Source organism: Theropithecus gelada, chromosome 13, assembly GCF_003255815.1.
Source record: "Theropithecus gelada isolate Dixy chromosome 13, Tgel_1.0, whole genome shotgun sequence".
NCBI classification, from domain to species: Eukaryota; Metazoa; Chordata; class Mammalia; order Primates; family Cercopithecidae; genus Theropithecus; species Theropithecus gelada.
The window spans coordinates 94,489,530-94,508,299 of NC_037681.1; the positions used below are offsets into that span (position 1 = coordinate 94,489,530).

Genomic DNA, 18,770 nt, shown 5'->3' on the forward strand with positions numbered 1-18,770 from the left:
AAAAAAAAAAAAAAAAAAAAAAAAAAAAAAAAAACATGGTGTTTGTATGACATAGTACTTTCTTAGCTGATTCAGGCCTCAATACAAAGCACATTCAGCCTGCTAAAGGTAGTAAATATTAATATGTATCTTGGCTTTTGGGGCTAAGGTGAGAGTTCTACTGAATTATCCATCAGTCTCTAAAATATAAGAAATTAATCTTATTTATTGTAATAGATTCTTCAGGACTTTATGGTTTGAACAAATGAATCTGTGTTTCTTTTAAATATAGACTTCAAGGAAACGGTTTTATATCTTTCTTTCATTTTTTTTTTTTTTTTTTATATAGAGACAGGATTTCCCTCTGTCACCCAGGCTGGAGTGCAGTGGTGTGATCAAAGCTCACTGTAAGCTCAGGCTTCTAGGATCGAGAGATCCTCCTGCCTCAGCCTCCCAAGCAGCTGGGACTACAGGTGCATACCATCACACCCAGCTAATTTTTGTGGGGTTTTTTTTATGTTTTGTTTTGTTTATATATATATATAAATTTAAAAATATAGATAGAGACAAGGTCTCACTCTGTTACCCAGGCTGGTCTTGAACTCCTGGGCTCAAGCAGTCTTCCTGCCTCAGTCTCCCAAAGTGCTGGGATTACAGGCATGAGCCACCACACCCAGCCTGTTTTATATCTTCTTCATGAATCCAAAAGGAAGCTTTTTAAAGAACTATTTTTATTTTAGAGTCCATCCCTGCCTTGAAGAGCCTTATCAAGTTGGATCAAAATGAAACTTCACACCTGTAATCCCAGCACTCTGGGAGGCCAAGGTGGGCGGATAATGAGGTCAGGAGATCGAGACCATCTTGGCTAACACGGTGAAACCCCATCTCTACTAAAAATACAAAAAATCAGTCAGGTGTGGTGGCGGGCGCCTGTAGTCCCAGCTACCTGGGAGGCTGAGGCAGGAGAATGGCGTGAACCCGGGAGGCGGAGCTTGCAGTGAGCTGAGATCCCGCCACTGCACTCCAGCCTGGGTGACACAGCGAGACTCCGTCTCAAAAAAAAAAAAAAAAAAAAAAGAACTAAAGGATGAGGACTTATAGTTTGTTTTGGTGGGGGTCATCTTTTTTCCTTATTGAGGCTTCCTCTTCCAATTACTCCTGCCCCATGGGCAGTAAGTAGAAAAGAGTTTATCCCAACTACAATATAATATTTTAGAGCTATCGACAAGCTACCTTCAATTTATTTTTTTTTAAATCTCAGTTTCTGTGTATTATAACTTAATTCTGTTAAAAGACATCTTTGTTCAGAACCCCTCCAGTATTTCTAGACATTCCAGAAACCATATGGAAGAAGCATGGTGTAGTAGTTAAAAGAATAGACTTTGGAGCAAGCCTGCTCATGTTGAAATTCTGAATCTGCTACTTTCTTTCTGTGACAAGTTACTGGACTTTTATTTATTTTCACTGCCCCTAAGTAGATGTCTTAAATGTTAGAGATTTGTGAATTGATTCAGTTTATTCTCCCCACTGAGCTTTAGAGCCAAGGACAAGAACCAAAAGATGAAATCTAGCATCTTTATATTTATCTAAGCACTTTTCATCAAAGACAATACATACTAACATGTAATATGCACATACTATGTGCATAGAACACATGCACTAAGTATTTCCATGCATTTTATATGATGCAAAGTAATATTCTTCTTTGAAGGAACATGAATCCCAAAGGAAAAAAGCCAAAGTTAAAGGTTACGTAAGAACTAGAAGTAGTAAGGAAACATGGTTTTCTCTTCCTGCCCATGGCTGCCAAACTCTTCTCTGAAGACTGCTTTGTGACAGAAGCCCTTTCCTTTGAAAGCCTGTCACGTCACAAGAAAAAGATCTCTTTCTTTGGAGGTACATTTGTGGGCACATGAAAGGCTTTTACAAATTTTTTTGGCCATCCTTTTCATTGTGGGAATCTGGTGCTTGCTGCCTAGTTTGAGAGTAGAGGAAAAGACTCTGGCTTTTTAGGGGGGATAGAGATGGGAAGGGAGCATGGCCCAGCTGGGTGTGCTAGCTGCACTTCTGGAACCTTTCATTTCATGTAAGGGCTTCAGGATAAGGGGGTTGCATAGGTTTAGGGTCTTATGGACATTTGGACCATTTGTTTCATAATCATTTTTAACTGTTTCCTTAGGCTCTTTATTGAGAAACTACCAAAGCATCGAGATTACAAATCTGCTGTCATTCCTGAAAAGAAAGACACAGTAAAGGTGGGTCTTGACTATCATTGTTGCCCATCTAAAAGCTTCAGAGCAGTACAGACTGACTGCAAGATAAAAGTAGTAGTCTCTGCATCTGAGTATCAGATCCTACAATAGGAAATAAGGCCATTTCACCAGAACAGTTCTGAAGTAGCAGGTATGGTACAGTAGGGGATATTTTAAATCATTTTGGGAAATGTTGCAATCACCAACTTGACTTAAGTCTTCTTTTGGATTCTCTAATTTTCTGGTATTGTTCTAATTCTGTTTTCTGTTTGGTGTCTCAGAAATTAAAGGAGATTGCATTTCCCAAAGCAGAAGAGCTGAAGGCAGAACTGTTAAAACGATATACCAAAGAATATACAGAATATAATGAAGAAAAGGTCAGTATATAACAGCCAAGAAGAAAATTATTTTGCTTTTTTAGGCTGTGCCCTGGGATTGTAATATGACATTTCAGTATATCCTGTGCTTTTAATGTGCTGTTTCACCTTTTTTGGGCAAAGACCAGAAACTCAAAAAAGTAGACCACCACCAGGGGTTAGGCTCAGGATTGTAACACAGATATAGCCTATTTGTTGAAGAGAGTGACTTGAGGGACCGAAAATCTGTTGCCTACCTGCTGTATCTAGAGTGAGAATCTTAAGAACGATGAACATTCTCTCCATAACATAGGTTTTTAGATCAGACAATTTGAGGGTTTGATTAACATTTGGTTATACCTGAGGCTATTTATAAGAATTGACTTTTCAAGCTTTTTTTTTTTTTTTTTTTTTGAGACAATCTCACTCTGTCACCTAGGCTGGAGTGCAGTGGCACGATCTCAGCTCACTGCAAACTCTGCCTCCCCAGTTTAAGTAATTCTCCTACCTCAGCCTCCCAAGTGACTGGGACTGCAGGCATCTGCCACCACACCCGGCTGATTTTTGTATTTTTAGTAGAGATGAGGTTTCACCATATTGGCCAGGCTGGTCTCAAACTTCTGACCTCAAGTGATCTGCCTGCCTCGGCCTTCCAAAGTGCTGGGATTACAGGCATGAACCGCTGCACCCAGCCATTTCAAGCTATTTTCAAATGACCTTTTTGGGAAGAGTCAGTTAAAACATGTGGAGAAACTCCTAGGGTGCTGTCAGTGGCCAGCTGTGAATACATACTGCAGCCACTCACAGGCTGTTGTGTAGCTGTCTGCTGGTCTCTATTCTGGACTCTGATGTTGAAAATCAGCAGAGGGATGAACAGCTATGAGGTATATATTTCTTTTTTTTTGAGACGGAGTCGCTCTGTCGCCCAGGCTGGAGTGCAGTGGCGCGATCTCCACTCACTGCAAGCTCTGCCGCCTCCCAGGTTCACGCCATTCTCCTGCCTCAGCCTCCTGAGTAGCTGGGACTACAAGCGCCCGCCACCATGCCCAACTAATTTTTTTTGTATTTTTAGTAGAGACGGGGTTTCACCGTGTTCGCCAGGATGGTCTCGATCTCCTGACCTCGTGATCCGCCTGTCTCGGCCTCCCAAAGTGCTGGGATTACAGGCGTGAGCCACCAAGCCCGGCCTGAGGTATATATTTCTAAAGCACCAAATGAGTGTAAGCTTTAAGGAGGAGGTTATTACTTAGCATTTCTTTTTTTTTTTTTTTTAAATCAAAGTGCCACTCAAGTATTTCTTATTAGCTTAAAATGTCACTCTGTGTTGAACAAATACATAAAAACCATAAAAATTTCAGAGGCTTCATTTTGGGTTAAAATTCAGTAGAAGGCCAGGTGTGGTCGCTCATGTCTGTAATCCTAGCACTTTGGGAAGCTGAGGTGGGTGATTGCTTGAGTGCAGGAGTTCGAGACCAGCCTGGGCAACATGGTGAAACCCCCTCTCTACAAAAAATACAAAAATTAGTGTGGTGGCACGCACCTCTGGTTTCAGCTATTGGGGAGACTGAGATGGGAGGATCACCTAAGCCCAGGGAGATTGAGGCTGCAGTGAGCCATGATTAGCTACTACAGTCCCGTCTGGGTGACAGAGTGAGACTCTCTCTCTAAAAAAAAAAAAAAAAAAAAAATTCAGTAGAGATCCCCAAAATAGCAGGTATAAGTTTGGTTCTGGTTCTATTTTATAGCCTTGCTTGAAATATAGAATATATGCATGACACAGAGAGAATGAAACTGTGATACAGGTTAGGAGAACACAGACAATAAGTTGCATCAAGATTTCAGGCCAGACATTGTGGCTCACGCCTGGAATCCCAGCACTTCAGGAGGCCAAGGTGGGCAGATTATTTGAGCCCATTAGTTCAAGACTAGCCTGGGCAACATGGCGAAATCCTGTCTCTACAAAAAATACAAAAATTAGCCAGGTGTGGTGGTGCACGCCTGTGGTCCCACCTGCTCAGGAGGCTGAAGTGGGAGGATCGCTTGAGCCTGGGAGGTCGAGGCTGCAGTGAGCTGTGATCATGCCATTGCACTTCAGCCTGGGAAACAGAGTGAGACCCTGTCTCAAAAAAAAAGGAAAAAGATATCAGTGAAGAGGAAAGTGCATTAGGTAGAATCATTGCCAGGAGGATATTGAGAGGATTGGGATTTTAATTGTCCTTGGAGATAGGTACAGTGGCCGGATAGAAAGGGGTGGTGACTAACTCCATAGGTATAAAGATACTGAGGAAAGCATGAAACCTGTGTTAGGTAATCAGGCCAGAGCAGAAGTACATTTTGGAAATCTCTGTGCTAAAAAGCCTTGTTCTCCTGAAGTGTGAAGTCACTGAGGTATGAAGTGTTAGCCTAAATTTTCTCTCTTTGTAGAAGAAGGAAGCAGAGGAATTGGCCCGAAACATGGCCATCCAGCAAGAGCTGGAAAAGGAAAAACAGAGGGTAGCACAACAGAAGCAGCAGCAATTGGAACAGGAACAGTTCCATGCCTTCGAGGAGATGATCCGGAACCAGGAGCTAGAAAAAGAGCGACTGAAAATTGTACAGGAGTTTGGGAAGGTGGACCCTGGCCTAGGTGGCCCGCTAGTGCCTGACTTGGAGAAGCCCTCCTTAGATGTGTTCCCCACCTCACCTGTCTCATCCACACAGCCTTCAGACTGTCACACAACTGTAAGGCCAGCTAAGCCACCTGTGGTGGACAGGTCCTTGAAACCTGGAGCACTAAGCAACTCAGAAAGTAGTAAGTGCATTTGCTGATGTCCTCTTCTTTCTCAGTTGCAGCCAAACAGTATCATTCTGATGGGGTCAACCTAAGATTACCTTCCTGATCCCACTCATTAAGCTTTGGTCACAGAAACCCATCTGATAAGTATTGCTGTACTGTGTCCTAATACACTGGCTCTATTATAAAAGTGGCCTTTGCTGAAACCTAGTCTGGTCGATTTTCTGAAGAGCTTAATATTATTCTTGAAAGTCAGACTATCAACTTTTTAGTTGAAAGGAAAGGAATTTGCCAAACCTAATTCATAATCCTCAGATAACATCATCAGACTGCTGTGTGACTGTGTCTCCTGCTCTGACTTTGTTACCTCTCTAGCAATTCAGATCTTGCTGTTGAATACGCAAAAGCAGAACATCTTTTGCCCCCCCACCTTTTTTTTTAAATATGAAAATACAGCTGTGAGAGACACTTCCTAACTTTAGCTTGCTGGCTGTCTCACGGAGTTTCTCCATGGTGTTCGGAAACTGGGTCCATTCTTGGCATTTTTTATGATCTGCTTTGTTCATGCCTTTTTGGGGGGACTACACTGTATTTTTTATTTTGTTGTGGTTTGGCATTTTAACTTCTTCCAAAAGGCTAAGTTCAGAAGTAAATAACTGCCCAGATTGTTTTCCATTCTCAAGAATTTACACTAGTGTATTTCTTTTTTTTTTTTTTTTTTTTTTTGAGACGGAGTCTTGCTCTGTCACCCAGGCTGGAGTGCAATGGCCGGATCTCAGCTCACTGCAAGCTCCGCCTCCCGGGTTCACACCATTCTCCTGCCTCAGCCTCCCGAGTAGCTGGGACTACAGGAGCCCGCCACCTCGCCTGGCTAGTTTTTTGTATTTTTTTTAGTAGAGACGGGGTTTCACCGTGTTAGCCAGGATGGTCTCGATCTCCTGACCTCGTGATCCGCCCGTCTCGGCCTCCCAAAGTGCTGGGATTACAGGCTTGAGCCACCGCGCCCGGCAGTGTATTTCTTTTAAAGTCATACTCTGATATTATCTGAGATAAAGATTTAAAATTAAAAGTTCAGACGAATGGGCAGTGTCTTAGTCCATTTTGTGCTGCTATAACAGAATACTTGAGGCTGGGTAATTTATAATGAACACAAATTTATTTGGTTCATAGTTCTGGAGAGTAGGAAGTCCAAGATCCAGGGGCCTGGCAGGGGCCTTTTTGCTGCGTCATCCCACGACAGAAAGGTGGAAGGGCAAACAAAGATCCCTCATAGCCTCATCGCCTCTTAAAGATCCCACCTCTCAATAATTTTGCATTAGGAATTAAGTTTCCGGCCGGGCGCGGTGGCTCAAGCCTGTAATCCCAGCACTTTGGGAGGCCGAGGCGGGCGGATCACGAGGTCAGGAGATCGAGACCATCCTGGCTAACATGGTGAAACCCCGTCTCTACTAAAAATACAAAAAACTAGCCGGGCGTGGTGGCGGGCGCCTGTAGTCCCAGCTACTCGGAGGCTGAGGCAGGAGAATGGCCTGAACCTGGGAGGCGGAGCTTGCAGTGAGCCGAGATCGCGCCACTGCACTCCAGCCTGGGTGACACAGCGCGAGACTCCGTCTCAAAAAAAAAAAAAAAAAAAGGAATTAAGTTTCCATGACATGAACTTTGGGAGACACAGGCAAACCACAGCAAGGAGGTTATTTTTTTAATTCTTTGTATTAGATTCTGACAGAAAATTCCTGAATGTTTAAAGAACTTGTCTCTTTTTTCCCTACTAAATTTTATTTTTTACTTTTATTTTTTAAGTTTTTGTGGGTACATAGTAGGTGGGTGTATTTATAGGGTACATGAGATGTTTTGGTACAGGCATGCAATATGAAATAAGCACATCATGGAGAATGGGGTATCCATCCCCTCAAGCATTTATCCTTTGAGTTACAAACAATCCAATTACATTCTTAAGGTTATTTTTAAGAAAACTTTTCTTAAGTTAGTAGTTTGCCCTTTTCTTAACTTGAATAATTAAAGCCTACTATTTTCTCTTCTTGAAGTAATGTGCTCCTTAAAGCTGTGGCCCAAGATTGGAGAAGAGACTTTACAACCCTTGTTTTGGTGCGGTTAGAATGAGATCCCCACTCACTGCCTGAAGCTGGGGGGATCCCAGTGGCTTAATGTTGCTCTCCCAGGGCTGCCAGGTGTGAGGACTACTTGAGGAGGTGGAGCTCAGTGATCTCAGACTTTTCTCCTTTCTCCATTACAGTTCCTACAATCGATGGATTGCGCCATGTCGTGGTGCCCGGGCGACTGTGCCCACAGTTTCTCCAGTTAGCCAGTGCCAATACTGCCCGGGGAGTGGAGACATGTGGAATTCTCTGTGGAAAACTGGTAAAAAAAACCAAACTCTTCTCTGAACCGAAACTGTTTCTTCCCCTCTTGGCATCCTGTGACTCCCAGAGAAAATATCCAGGGTCAGTTACTCTTTGTACCAATCCCTCCACTGAAGGAACCGTGGATTGCATAATTTCATGTCACGTTGAATTTGGTGACCCTGTATTGATTGATTGAATTGAAGTGATTATTTTAATGCTATTAGTAAGAAATACCTAATTTTAAACTTGGTAGGAAGATCCAGTCATTATCTACATATCAGTTTTTTTAGTACCTACTTTATGGTAGGACCTGGGAATATGAAATATGTAAAGCACATAGTATGTGTCCACAAAAAGTGCCCAGTCACTTTGGGGAGAAGGCAGACATGCACTAAAGTCTAACCATCATGCTAAAAAGTATGTACAGTGTAAGTATTGAGAATTTTGAGGAAGGAAAGGTCACTGAATGGAGGCACTTAAAGAACCCATTACTGCTGAATGAATAAATAAATGAAGTGGAGTAAATGTAAGCTGAGGCTTATGGGATGAGATAGACTTAAGGAAACAGTGACAGGAAAACGACTTTAGACCTGAGCAAGGGAAGATAAATGGTACTCTACTCAGAGCTTCTGAGCAGACCAGTTTGGCACAGCAAGAAATTCCCTCAGGGCTGTGATGTTTGCCCAGGCTGCAGAGTTCTAGGTTGGTCTCTGCATCGGTTGCTGTACAGAGCACCCCAGGCAATGTGCATGAGCAGCCAAGGTTGTGAACCACTGAGTGGCAGGACTTCTGCTGTGTGGGAAGGGCTTTCACTCGTATAGATGCTTACGTTTCCACTTTCGGGATGGAGTGGAGCAGGGTTACATGAGCGCCAGAGAATTGTGACCAGCTGTTTTCTCCTTTGGCAGATGAGGAATGAATTTACCATTACTCATGTTCTCATCCCCAAGCAAAGTGCTGGGTCTGATTACTGCAACACAGAGAACGAAGAAGAACTTTTCCTCATACAGGATCAGCAGGGCCTCATCACACTGGGCTGGATTCATGTAAGCAATTCTGAGCTCTCTTAGAGTTAGTCTCCGCCTCTCCTGTGGTGGTATAAACACACTGCGTCTTTCTTTGAACAAAGTCAATTATATCCAGATTATTTATTGTTTTTCTCTCTTTTGGATGCGGTCCTTAGCATACTTGACTATTGTACTTCAATGTTGTTTTCTTCCCACTTAGGGCTTTTAATTTTTTTAACTTTTTATTTATTTTTTAGTAAAAATAAACTGTTTTCCCTAAAGTTCTAGTTACCCTCTGAGTGTGACTGGTGATGGGATGCTGGCCTAGAATACATGTGGACATTGACCATAGAGACTATGCCTACTGTATACAGATGATGTTCCTTAAAGGTATATAACTCAAAATATTTTAAATGAGCCAAGGAGGTTAATTCAGGTGCTTGCATTTGGTCATTTGGTCTTTCTTAAAGCATCTTTATATAAACAAGAAGGGCTATAAATACACATGATTTTCAAGTGTCTGCATATCTTGTGCAGCCTTCTGGTAATGTTCAGGTAAAATATGATGCCTTCCCTAAAGATTATTTTTAAATTTTTCTTTCTATTCCTTTTTAAGCCCTCACTCTCATAACCCAAGCTGCATTTTATGTTGTATGACAGAGTTGCAAATAAATTGGCTTATTCTTGGATTACACATACTTGTATGCCAGAATTTGGGAAAGACTGACCTGTGAGGCAGTCCCGTGTGCCGTCCGTCCTTTCTTCTGTTCTATTACATTCATGTTGGTGATTTGCCTGTTATTGTGTATCCCCACCACACCCCCATTGTAGTAGATGGGGGAGAGAAAACTTGTTCCTTATCTGCCAGGGGATACAAATTTGAGTAAGGTATGATTTTAGCCTCATGAAAGAGATTAAATAAATAGATAATTAATAACTTCACCTGGGGCAGAATGTGCTAAGGGTTTCAAGAGGTGCCAGGAAGGCACTGTGAAATTCAGAGGAAGGAGGTACCAGAGGAAGGAGGTATCTACTAAACTGATAGGGTTTAGTAGAATATTGGCAAGCTGGACCTAGGGCAAATTCCTTATGGAGCAGACAAGTAGAGAAGAGGCAGACTCTGTTCCTGGAGCATTGTGGGGACCAGTTCGCTGAGATTTGTGATTCATATCAGGAAACAATGGTAGACATGTATTTTTGTTTTTTGTTTTTTTTGAGACAGTTTCACTCTTGTCACCCAGGCTGGAGTGCAATGGCAAGATCTTGGCTCACTGCAACCTCCGCCTCCCGGATTCAAGCAATTCTCCTACCTCAGCCTCCCAAGTAGCTGGGACTACAAGCGCCCGCCACCATGCCCAGCTAATTTTTGTATTTTTGGTGGAGATGGGGTTTCACCATGTTGGCCAGACTGGTCTTGAACTCCTGATCTCAGGTGATCCACCCGCCTCGCTTCCCAAAGTTCTGGGATTACAGGCATGAGCCACCGCGCCCGGCTAGATATGTTTTAATGCAGTACATTGGAGCCGTGTTCTGGAGGGTCTGGGGTGGACAGGCAGAATTGTTCCACTTTTTAGTAAGTGGAGAATTCTTAAAGGTTTTTGAGCAGAACAATGATATGATTAAAGCCATACTTTAGAAAATTTAACGTAAGTACAGTTTTAAGGTAGGTTGTGGCAAGGAGATGATTTAAGAGGTTAGTGTGCTGATAAAAATCTAATAATGATGAGATCTAGGGTGATGCCATTGTGTTTGAGAAGGAGGAGATGAGTGTAGGATTTCAGAGGATTTGAGAAATGAGTAATAGAGAATGATGACTCAGAGTCAATGGTGACTTAGAGGTTTGGGGCCTTGCAGTGAACATCTCGTAAGCAAAAGTAGGGGATCCAGGAGAAGGATTTGATTTGAAAGTGGGGTTCAGTTCTGAGCAAGTTGAATTTCAGGTACTGGTGAGATATCAAATCATTGGAGGTAGTTATCAGCCAGTTGGCAATGTAGGGCTAGAACTTGGGAGCAAAGTCAAAGCAGGAGAGAGGGCTCTGGGAATCCACTATGTAGTGCTGATCTTGGAAGCCCTGGAAGGGGGAGAAGAGTCTAGAGCAAGAAAAGGTTCACTGGCAACTTGGGGGACAGGCCACCTAAGGGAACATAGAATGTAGTTAGCAATGAAGCAAAGAGATGTATGAAAGAGGTGAGGGTAGTGTTAAGGGACAGAAGCCATAGCAGGAGGAAGGTGTTTGTTTTTTGTTTTTTTTTTTTTTTGAGACAGAGTCTCACACTGTCGCCTAGGTTGGGGTGCAATGGCGAGATCTTGGCTTACTGCAACCTCCGCCTCCCAGGTTCAAGTGATTCTCCTGCCTCAGCCTTCTGAGAAGCTGTGATTACGGGCAGCCGCCACCATGCCTGGCTAATTTTTTTTTTTTTTGTATTTTTAGTGGAGACTGGATTTCACTATGTTGGCCAGGCTGGTCTCAAAATCCTGACCTTGGGATCCACCCACCTCGGCCTCCCAAAGTGCTGGGATTACAGGCATGAGCCACCACGCCCAGCCGAGAAAGGCTTTAAGAAAGAATTTCCGGATGTTAACCATGTCACATGCAGCGGAGAGCTCCAGAATGGTGAAGACTTGGATCCGCCTGGATTTAATCAAATTATTGAGGACCTCGATTTAGTGTGTTTTAGGCATTAATGGGAGTAGACTGTAAGAGTTTAATAAGTCATAGGGATTAAAGTTGTGGAGACAATGAAGTGTACACTACCATTTTGAGCAACTTAGCTCTAGAGGAAAGGAGAAAGATGGGATGGTGGTTTAAGGAGAAGCTGGGTTGAGAGAATGTTTGGTTGATTGTTCAGAGTGAAAGGCTTGAACGTGTTTTGTTTTGATTTTGTTTTTCAAAAGCTTTGTATTTTGAAATATAACACATATATATAAGAAAGCACACAGAAACTAATTATATACTTTAGGCCGGGCACGGTGGCTCACGCCTGTAATCCCAGCACTTTGGGAGGCCAAGGCAGGCGGATCACGAGGTCAGGAGTTCGAAACCAGCCTGGCCAACATAGTGAAACCGTGTCTCTACTAAGAACACAAAATTAGCCGGGCATGGTGGCACATGCCTGTAGTCCCAGCTACTCAAGAGGCTGTGGCAGGAGAATCGCTTGAACCCCGGAGGCGGAGGTTATAGTGAGCCAAGATCACGCCACTGCACTCCAGCCTGGGCAACAGAGCGAGACTTGGTCTTGGGAAAGAAAGAAACTAAATGTACACTTTAACAAATCATTAAGCAAATATCTATGTACATACACTACCTAGGTCAGGAAACAGAACGCTGTCAGGAGCATGCATGCCCTAAGGGAGGGAAGTCCTCTCTCCCTTGCTTCGTTTATAATTTCACCACTTCAGTGTGTATCTCTAAACACTATAGTGTACTTTTGCCTGGCTTTTACCTTTTTGTAAATGGAATTATACCATATGTATATTTGTGTCTTGCTGCTTTTGCTCAACATTTTGACGGTTTATCCACATTCTAGTGTGTAGTTTTCTGAACATGTTCTTATGCCCAATGAGCCAACAATAGAGATGGAAAAGGGCAGGAGAATCAAGGTAATGTGATGATAAGGAAGGACCGAATCAGAAGCACAAAGAGGGAGTCATCTCACAGGGGGAAAAACATCCATTCCTCCAAGACAGGATTGAATGAACAGAAATGAAGATACAGAGAGATTTTTGAAATGATATCTGGAGGAGTTGAGGAAACACGTTTTAGACAATCTTGACCTCAATAAAGTTGGAGTCTAGGTCTGCTGTTGAGCAAGAGGGAGACCAAGGAGGATTTAGAAACTGGAGGAGATGGGGGAAAGGTTAGAATCATTCTGTGCAGACTTCAGGTAGAACTTAGCTACAAATGAATAAAAGCGTTTTAAGTATCAGTGAGGGCCCAGCTGGGAACAGATTTAGAGCCTAAATTGATAGTAGTTCAGCTTATTTATTTATTTATTTATTTATTTTGAGATGAGGTCTCACTGTGTTGTTTATGTTGGAGTACAGTGGCTATTCACAGGCACAATCATACTGCACTACAGCCTTGAACTCCTGGGCCCAAGTGATCCTCCTGCCTCAGCCTCCTGAGTAGCTAGGACTACAAGCAAACACCACCATGCCCAGCTAGTTCAGCTTTTTTTCCTCCATAACATTTCTGCACCATTCCTTCCTAATTCGGGATTAAAAACAAACAGGCTGAGGTGGTGGCTCACACCTGTAATCACAGCACTTTGGGAGGCCAAGGTGGGAGGATCTCTTGAGCCCAGGAGTTCAAGACCAGCCTGGGCAACATAGCAAGACATCATCTCTATAAATTTAAAAAAATTATGCATTTGTGGTGGCACACGCCTGTGGTCCCAGCTACTTGGGAGGCTGAGGCAGGAAGATTGCTTGAGACTGGAGGTCAAGGCTGCAGTGAGAGCCATGATCACGCCACTGCACTCCAGCCTGGGCAACAGAGTGAAAACCCTGTCTCAAAAACAAACGAAAAGCAGACCGTAAGATTTATTCAGATCTTGAAATTGGCCAGAGGAAAATGCAAAAGATCAGTTCTTCCTTCTTAACCTTGTCAACTATAAATCAGCTTCCCAGGTCAAAAACTTTGTATGGTCATGGATTGATCACCAACTGTTGTCAGACCTCCAGCCCAGAACTCAAGGCACTCCTCATCATGTCTCAGCCCCATCTGAGCCATTTCCCTCTAGGGAAAATTTCCCATCCAGGCACCCAGGCTGCCTTCAGCATTCACCCTCCTTGCTCATTTCTGCTCCTTCGGCATATTGTTTTCTCTTTGTGAAAGTGCCTTCCTCTATCCCCAGCAGCATGGGCACAGTGAACATAGTGAACTTTCATTCAAGAAACTTGACTGTGAAAGGAAGGAGAGAGAGAAGGTACAATAGTTAGAGAGGGGCAGGGGATCACGGCAAAGTTTTTTGATTCCGTTTAATAGTTGTTTACTGAGTCCGTGCTTATGTCTCTTTATTATCTTTCTGGCTACCCACATTTACTCCCAGTTAGAATCCTGGGCTCTAACCATGGGATGGAAGGTGGTGTTGGCACAGGCCACTGCTCCTTAGCAGCCTAAAGGATTATATTCTCATCAGGTAGAAACTTTGTGGTCACTGAAGTCCTTACATGTCCCGTGAAGACTTGTGTGTGGATTTGCTGCCTGCACTCAGCTAACACGTTCCCGTCCTGAAGGCTTCTTTCACAGTGAGCTCATCACAGCACCCCGTGGAATGGTGCTTCTCAGATGAGGCTGCACATAAGAATCACTTAGCTTTCAAGAAAAGTGTTCCCTCATGATGGTTCTTTCCAGGGATGGGGTGCAGGATTCTGGGCTTTTGTCAAGCTCCGCAGGAGATTTGTTTTTTTGGACAACAGGTTTGAAAACGCTAGTCAATTGCATGTTTTTATTGTCTGTGCTTTTCTGTCAGTGAACGTTGGTTATCTTTTTGAATCATGCTAGATCTTTTTCCATTTTTGTTACCTAAGATCACACCTCCTCTAAGATGAACATAAGTCATTATATGGTTGTCTGTTTTGCATATAAAATATGTGCTTAATAAAACAAACAATGGAAACAAATTAATCAGGATGCACATTTAGGTGATGCTTTAACTGATTAACCTCAAATTTTAGAATCGTGTTCTCCTTCCAAACAGAATGGTCTCCTTTGTATGGTTTAACTCTCCACTGAAATTCAAGTAGTCCCCTACCTCCCATATCTTCCTTGGATGATGCTTTAGCTACAGGACAGCCTTTGCCTATAGAACCTGATTCATGCTTGACCTTTTAACACCTCTGTGGGAAAGAAGAATCATTCATCTAATTGTGATTTACTAAGTCCTTGACTTCTACTATGTTGAAATATTGGGTATGTACCTTCTGTTCCAGAATGGGTGACTCGATGGTATGGAGAGACCTTGTAAGGAACCAAATAAGTCTTGATGGTCAATTAGAAATTATGAGTCTCTTGAAAAACAAAAACCTGAATTATCCAGAGAGAAACACTTCTTAGAGGAGATAGAAGAAATTCCCTAGGAAAAGTTCCAAGGGCCACTGCGTGCCGTTCACAGTTGTTGAGGACACTCATCTACCTTGTCCATGGATGCCCATCATGACAACCCCAGTAACACCTTTGATTCCATGGATCCCTGGGTGAATCCAACATCATAGTCCTTGAGTTCTTCCAGTTTGGTTCAAGAACAGGAGAACCAGAGCAGGAAATATCAGCAAACAACCTCCTCGTCTGTCTCCAACCCTGAGACACAAATGTCTTTGCCTGTCTCCACTCCTACTGTCTGGTGATCTTTGTGCAGCAGGTATGCTTCTGAAGGAGGTCTCCAAGCCAGTTTCTGTGTGCTGTCATCTGAGATGGGGTTCCCCTTGCCGGTTCTCACACCCCACAAGACCCACCACACTGATCTCCTGGCTAGCACATACCAACCTCAGGGAGGCCTTTTCTTCACACTTGGAACCCAGATCTTGATTTCCATTTGAAAGGTCAGAATTTGTTTAACTGGAATGTGGCACAGCATTGAATTCTTCTGCCTTGTCTGTTTCAGCTTCAGAATTCTGTTTTTCTCCCATTTTGCAGTGGTCTTTGAGTTTTAACACTGAGGAAGAGTATCTTTCCCCAATGATGCCCCAGATGGAAGGTTTGAGCTCTGTCCCTGGGTCCTCTCCATACCCCCCTAGTTTAATGGCCCAATGTCTTGATGCCTTCTCACATCACGGCTCTGCAGCCTACAGTCTTTCATCCAACCAGGAATTCCAGAACCCATCAGGCACCCTAGATCTTCTAAACCGGTGGGATCAGAGTCCCCGTTTTGGGTAGTACAGAGAGGAAAGTTCTCCCTTGTGTTTACCTCCCTTTTTTGTCTGCCTACTCCAGTTCCCCCTTTCTTGAGTGCTCAAGCTGCCTAACCTCTTCCACTGTCTTCAAACAAGGGAAGCCAGAAAGTTCCAAGCCTCTTCGTCCTCAGTTTACTTTTGTCCAGTACAGCCTCAGTGACCTCTGGGAGCTCTCTCCCTGAGAAGGTTGTCTGAGTGAATTAGATGACATGTGGTGGGTGGGTTGTTTGATATGTCATCCATAACCATGAGCTAGGACAGCATGCACTTGCCTGGGCTTAATGGTGTTGCTTTCCATTAGAAAAAAGATCACCTTATCATTCATCAGACACTCTACAGAATCTCAGAATTATGGTTCTGCACAATGTAAGTGAGAGCATACATCCAACTACCCAGGAATTGAAGTGGGATCTCCCCCACCCCATTTGTAGCATCTCCCTATGCTTGCTCTTCAGACAAATCCCCATCTGTTTAGTTGTCATTCTGCTGGGGCCAATGCAATCTAAGTTATTTCGTTTCCTCAGTTATTTTCATCCCCTTCCCCTCTCTCATTGTATCCTTCACCACGGACAGCTCTTGCAGTTTCCAATAATTGTTTGTACTCCTTATTTCTTTTCTTTTNTTTTTTTTTTTTTTTTTGAGATGGAGTCTTGCTCTGTCACCCAGGCTAGAGTGCAGTGGCATGATCTCGGCTCACTGCAAGCTCTGCCTCTCGGGTTAATGCCATTCTCCTGCCTCAGCCTCCCAAGTAGCTGGGACTACAGGTGCCCACCACCATACCTGGCTAATTTTTTTTTTTTTTTTTTTTTACTAGAGACGGGGTTTCACCGTGTTAGCCAGGATGGTCTCGATCTCCTGACCTCATGATCTGCCTGCCTCAGCTTCCCAAAGTGCTGGGATTACAGGCGTGAGCCACTGCACTTGGCCTATGCTCCTTATTTCTACGAGGTCTTTTATTCATTTTATTCCTTGTTACCTAGGACTTTATAATGGGCACATATATATTTTTCATTTTCTTTTTCTTGTTTTCTTTTTTTTACACAGTCTTGCTCTGTCACCCAGGCTGGAGTGCAGTGGCGCGATCTCAGCTCACTACAAGTTCCATCTCCCAGCTTCAAGCGATTTTCCTGCCTCAGCCTCCCAGATAGCTGGGATTACAGGTGCCTGGCACCATACCTGGCCAACTTTTGTATTTTTTTTTTTTTTTTTTGAGACGGAGTCTCGCTCTGTCGCCCAGGCTGGAGTGCAGTGGCCGGATCTCAGCTCACTGCAGGCTCCGCCTCCCGGGTTCACGCCATTCTCCGGCCTCAGCCTCCCGAGTAGCTGGGACCACAGGCGCCCGCCATCTCGCCCGGCTATTTTTTGTATTTCTTAGTAGAGACGGGGTTTCACTGTGTTCGCCAGGATGGTCTCGATCTCCTGACCTCGTGATCCGCCCGCCTCGGCCTCCCAAAGTGCTGGGATTACAGGCTTGAGCCACCGCGCCCGGCCAAACTTTTGTATTTTTAAGAGAGATGTGGTTTCACCATGTTGGCCAGGCTGGTCTGAAACTCCTGACCTCAAGTGATCTGCCCCCCTCAGTCTCCCAAAGTGCTGGGATTACAGACATGAGCCTCTGTGCCCAGCCTGTTGTTTTTTTTTTTTTCTTTTTTTAATTGACAAATAATAATAGTCTATATGTTTTGAAATATGTATACACATATTGTGGAATGGGAAAATCAAGCTAATTAGCATATGCATTGCATCACTTTTTTGTGATGAGAACACTTAAAATCTACTCTCTTAAGCAGTTTTCAAGTGTATATTATGATGAACAGTAGTCTCCACATTGTATAGTAAGTCTCTTGAACTTAAAAAAAGAAAGAAATTATGAGTCTCTTCACATACTGGTATTAAGCTATATTTGTTTACAGTGCTGGAAAGGAGCTTCCTTACTTATTAGGAACTTCAGGTGGACCTCTCATGGTTGCAAGTGGCTTCTTACAAAGGAGATTGTGCCCAGCTGTTGAGAACTGTTTGGCTTTACTTCCTTCAGAGACCAGGCTTGGTTGTACGGCACAGTAGTCCTCCCTTATCCTCAGGGGATATGAGCCCAGACCCCCAGTGGATGCCTGAAATCACAGATAGTACCAAACCCTATATATACTATGTTTTTTTCCTATACATGCATACCTGCGATAAAGTTTAATTTTTTTTTTTTTTTTGAGACGGAGTCTCGCTCTGTCGCCCAGGCTGGAGTGCAGTGGCACGATCTCGGCTCACTGCAAGCTCCGCCTCCTGGGTTCATGCCATTCTCCTGCCTTAGCCTCCCGAGTAGCTGGGACTGCAGGCGCCCGCCACCTCGCCCGGCTAATTTTTTGTATTTTTAGTAGAGACGAGGTTTCACCGTGTTAGCCAGGATGGTCTCTATCTCCTGACCTCGTGATCCACCCGCCTCGGCCTCCCAAAGTGCTGGGATTACAGGCGTGAGCCACTGCGCCCGGCAATAAAGTTTAATTTATAAATTAGGCACAGGAAGAGATTAACAACAACTATAATAGAATAGTTATAAAAATACAGTGTAATAAAAGTTATGTGAATATGGTCTCTCTCAAAATATCTTATCACATGTAATATTTTCAGATTGCAGTTGATATGGGTAGCTTGAAACCTCAGAAAGGGAATCGCAAATAAGGAAGGACTACCATATATCCTCGCTAAGAGTCCTCTGACTTTTTTTCTCTCCTCAGACTCACCCCACACAGACCGCATTTCTCTCCAGTGTCGACCTACACACTCACTGCTCTTACCAGATGATGTTGCCAGAGTCGATAGCCATTGTTTGCTCCCCAAAGTTCCAGGAGTGAGTATAAAGGGCATGGTTCTGGGTGTTTCAAGGGGGTAGTAGGGAAGAAAGCCTCAGGGGAAAAGGTCTCTATTCTTGCGGCCTTGTTCTTTGTAAAACACATAGATTGTAGTATAAATTGGTTATTCTAAAGGGCTTCCTTTTAAGCACCATATCGTGATTAATCTATTATGCTTGTTCAAAAAGATATCCAAGTAACAACTTAGTTGCTATTCTAAGAAAAGTCCACAAGAAATTTGAAGTGTTTGTCTTGAAGCGATAGGAATGTCAAGAGTTTCTTTTTTTTTTTTTTTTTGAGAC

At 43.4% G+C, this 18,770-nt stretch overlaps 1 protein-coding gene across 2 annotated transcripts in view; it reads left to right on the top strand.

The window, feature by feature from the left end:
- STAMBP (STAM binding protein) overlaps positions 1-18,770 on the top strand; it is a 38,281-nt gene that overhangs the window by 15,516 nt on the left and 3,995 nt on the right. For both annotated transcript variants that reach the window (XM_025354587.1, XM_025354586.1), the window contains 6 exons: positions 2,159-2,234; positions 2,513-2,608; positions 5,012-5,378; positions 7,615-7,739; positions 8,632-8,769; positions 18,355-18,467. In XM_025354587.1, coding sequence (XP_025210372.1) covers positions 2,159-2,234; positions 2,513-2,608; positions 5,012-5,378; positions 7,615-7,739; positions 8,632-8,769; positions 18,355-18,467 — 915 coding nt within the window. The remainder of the gene's footprint in view (positions 1-2,158; positions 2,235-2,512; positions 2,609-5,011; positions 5,379-7,614; positions 7,740-8,631; positions 8,770-18,354; positions 18,468-18,770) is intronic.